This window comes from Gregarina niphandrodes, assembly GCF_000223845.1.
Source record: "Gregarina niphandrodes unplaced genomic scaffold scaffold00028, whole genome shotgun sequence".
In the NCBI taxonomy this organism is placed as follows: domain Eukaryota; phylum Apicomplexa; class Conoidasida; order Eugregarinorida; family Gregarinidae; genus Gregarina; species Gregarina niphandrodes.
In genome coordinates this window covers 93,634-96,594 of record NW_011645797.1, presented here as the reverse complement: position 1 = coordinate 96,594, position 2,961 = coordinate 93,634, and the positions used below count along the sequence as shown (strand labels likewise).

Here is a 2,961-nt window from a genome sequence, read left to right as displayed (position 1 = left end):
GACCTTCGACAGCCTCCTCAGCCCCTCCCACCACAGCTTGACCTTCGACAGCTTCCTCAGCCCCTCCCACCGCAGCTTGACCTTCGACAGCCTCCTCAGCCCCTCCCGCAGCTTGACCTTCGACAACCTCCACATCCACCCCGAAGTCAGCTGGACTCACCATCTCCGGGTCCAGATTTGCGTCGCTCGAGACGGTCGCCTCATTGTCGGGCACGCCCTGACCTGCGATGTTGTCGACGGGTGCACCTGCCTCATCCACTTCAGTCGCAGTGTCAGTCTCCATTTCCGCGGCGGGTGCCTCCGATTCCCCTGCCTGCGCAAGTACCACTTCTGAGTCGCCCTGTTGCTCGGCTGTCTCTTCGCCTTGTTGCTCGGCCGTCTCTTCGCCCTGTTGCTCGGCTGTCTCTTCGCCCTGTTGCTCAACTAAGGCGTCGTGTTGCTGTGTGGCACTAGCATCAACTTCTGCCGGAACGTCGGTGATGATAGTGACACTGACGATGTCGTTGTTGTCTATTTTACTGGTATTGATGTCATCAGTGTACTTGTTAGAATTTCCTTCGGCCTCTGTTATTCCTTCGGGATCGGCCTCTATTATTCCTTCGGGATCGGCCTCTATTATTCCTTCGGGATCGGCCTCCATCCCGTCGAGCAGATCGTCGTCGACGAGATCGGCAGGCATATCGTCCCCGGTCGGCTGACGCGGTACCATGGCCCGGGCGCCATCCAGAGAGAAACCTTCACCGTACGCTTCGGCCCTCAGTTCCAGGGCAGTAATGATAGCTAGCAATTTCAAGCCGGGGAACTTCATTGAGCGAAGGTTCGAAGGTAGCAGGTTCGAAGACAGCAGATGCTAAATCTATAAATTAGTTGCGGCCTTTCTCTCGACAACGCGTCCCCGTCGCGTGTTAATCATCCTAGCAAAAGTATGCAGCGGTCCCCCGTGGGCGTGTTGCTAGGCGGTGTGTTCGATTGCCGTGTTCGTTTGTTGGTTATTCGGTCCATAATTGGAGTGCATAATTGGAGCGATTTATTTTATGCCTTTGTTGCAGCTGGATGACGAGGTTTTCTACTGGGCGTTGTTGCCTGTATTCCTGATCACTTTGTGCAGTGCCATAATTCGGCAAGCACTGAACATGTTGTCGGTGTTAGAGAGTGGAGCGTCGGGTGTTCCCGTGATGCTCCAAAACTTCGGTGAAGTTCATGGCAGCAACGTGGTTTCGGTCTCTCGAATGACTAGAGCCGCTGGCAAGGCACTTGCGCCTGCCTCACTGTCGCAACGGAAGGCGTACTACATAGGACTCGACGATGATGGCAAACTATTTAGACCCCCGCAGTCAAGTGCACCCGAGCAGCCCGCAATGCCCAAAATGGACCCGACACAAATGCTCGGTGGCATGAAGTACAAGTTTATCAGCCTCATTTTGGACGCCGGCCTTGCCTACCTTATCAATTACCTCTTTTCGGAATGTGTGGTCGCCAAAATGCCTTTCCCTCTCGCAGACTCATTCAAACCCATACTTCAAAGAGGCGTACTCGTACAGGACCTAGACGCGGGCTACATCAGCGCCCTTAGCTGGTACTTCTTAATTCTGTTTTCAAGCGGGAGCTACACCCACATCTTGAACTACATCACCGGACTCTCGACCACGGGCCCCAGCATATTGGAAACCATGAACCCTATGATGGCCATGGGAGCGGCCAATCCCAGTAAGACTTCGAACACTGTGTAGTGCGCACTGTATAGTGCGGCGAGGCCCTGTGCAACACGGACACCACGGTGGGGGTCCACGGTACGGATTATGCACGAGACGACATTGCACGAGATAACAATGGGCGGGCGGGCGGGCGTTCGGGCGGGGGGGCAATGGGATCAATGTCCATACAGGATTAACATTCCTACTGTAGTGCCGATGGGGCAATTCGACAGCGCGAAGCAGTTCCAGCAGGAAGCTGACCACTGGAAGCTTTTGGGCTCACAAGACATCTTTTTAGAAAACGTTGAGCAAATTGCCTTGTCCGCTCTGCACGGCAGATCGTAACCAGGTTTCTTTATTCACCAAAATATGAAGGCTTTAGCTGCTGTGGGAGTTTCGGTAACTGGTATCATGGTATTGACATATGTAGCTTTTCTGCTAAATCATAGATCTCTTATGATACGTCTACCTAATCCACGAATGGCAGCGCCTGCGGCACGAGCGTGCCAGTTTGCGGCGATGATGTACGTGGCTACCTTAGTGATCAGCCTTTTAAAGATTCTTGGCACTCCGCGACAAGAGGAGCCTCCGTACCCACTTCTGGTCCGTAAGTGCCTCATTTAATCGTCCCACCCACCACTTGTAGTGCCATCACTTGCAGTGCTATCACTTGTAGTGACATCACTTGCAGTGCTATCACCTATAGTGCTACCACCTACAGTGCTACCACCTATAGTGCTACCCAGAAAGATGCCGCCACCTGTAGGGGATCGACTTGCTGCTCGCCTGGAGCGGCAGGCGCGACGGCAGCCGGACGTGGAGTCGATTGAGCCGCTTCTGGTGAGTCGGAGAACCAGTTGAGAAAAATGTGCATGCGATCCCACACTAGGATGTCGCAAAATTCAAACGCTCATTCAAGACCTATGGTTTACTCGCGTCTAGCAGAGCAACCTTCGCGTGACGGACATGAGCAGTCCGGCGTTGATAATCGCATGGTTACCGCGTCGGCTGTCACATACCGTCCTGAGGAGGGCTCTGTGTACCCACAGGAGACCATACAAACTCAAGAATTACAAGCCCGTCGGGCTGGCACGGTCCAGTCTGGCGCCCACCTGCATGATGATATGCATACCACCACAACAAGCCGTCCGGCTGGCACGGTCCAGTCTGGCGCCCACCTGCATCATGAAATGTATACCACCACAACAAGCCGTCCGGCTGGCACGGTCCAGTCTGGCGCCGACTTGCATCATGAAATGTGTACCAC

General features: G+C 54.1%; 2 protein-coding genes across 2 annotated transcripts; one reads left to right on the top strand and one right to left on the bottom strand.

Moving 5' to 3' along the window:
* On the bottom strand, nt 1-808 carry GNI_118220 (hypothetical protein; the record flags this gene model as incomplete). Its single annotated transcript, XM_011133481.1, has 1 exon — nt 1-808. A coding segment is annotated over one exon (808 nt), but the record flags the coding sequence as incomplete, so codon positions are not given.
* A 226-nt stretch (nt 809-1,034) lies between these two features.
* Nucleotides 1,035-2,039, top strand: GNI_118210 (putative transmembrane protein; the record flags this gene model as incomplete). The annotated part of the gene is made up of 2 exons (XM_011133480.1): nt 1,035-1,707; nt 1,906-2,039. 2 exons carry the CDS (start codon nt 1,035-1,037, stop codon nt 2,037-2,039), a joined length of 807 nt encoding a protein of 268 aa, XP_011131782.1.
* Nucleotides 2,040-2,961: the final 922 nt, after the last annotated feature.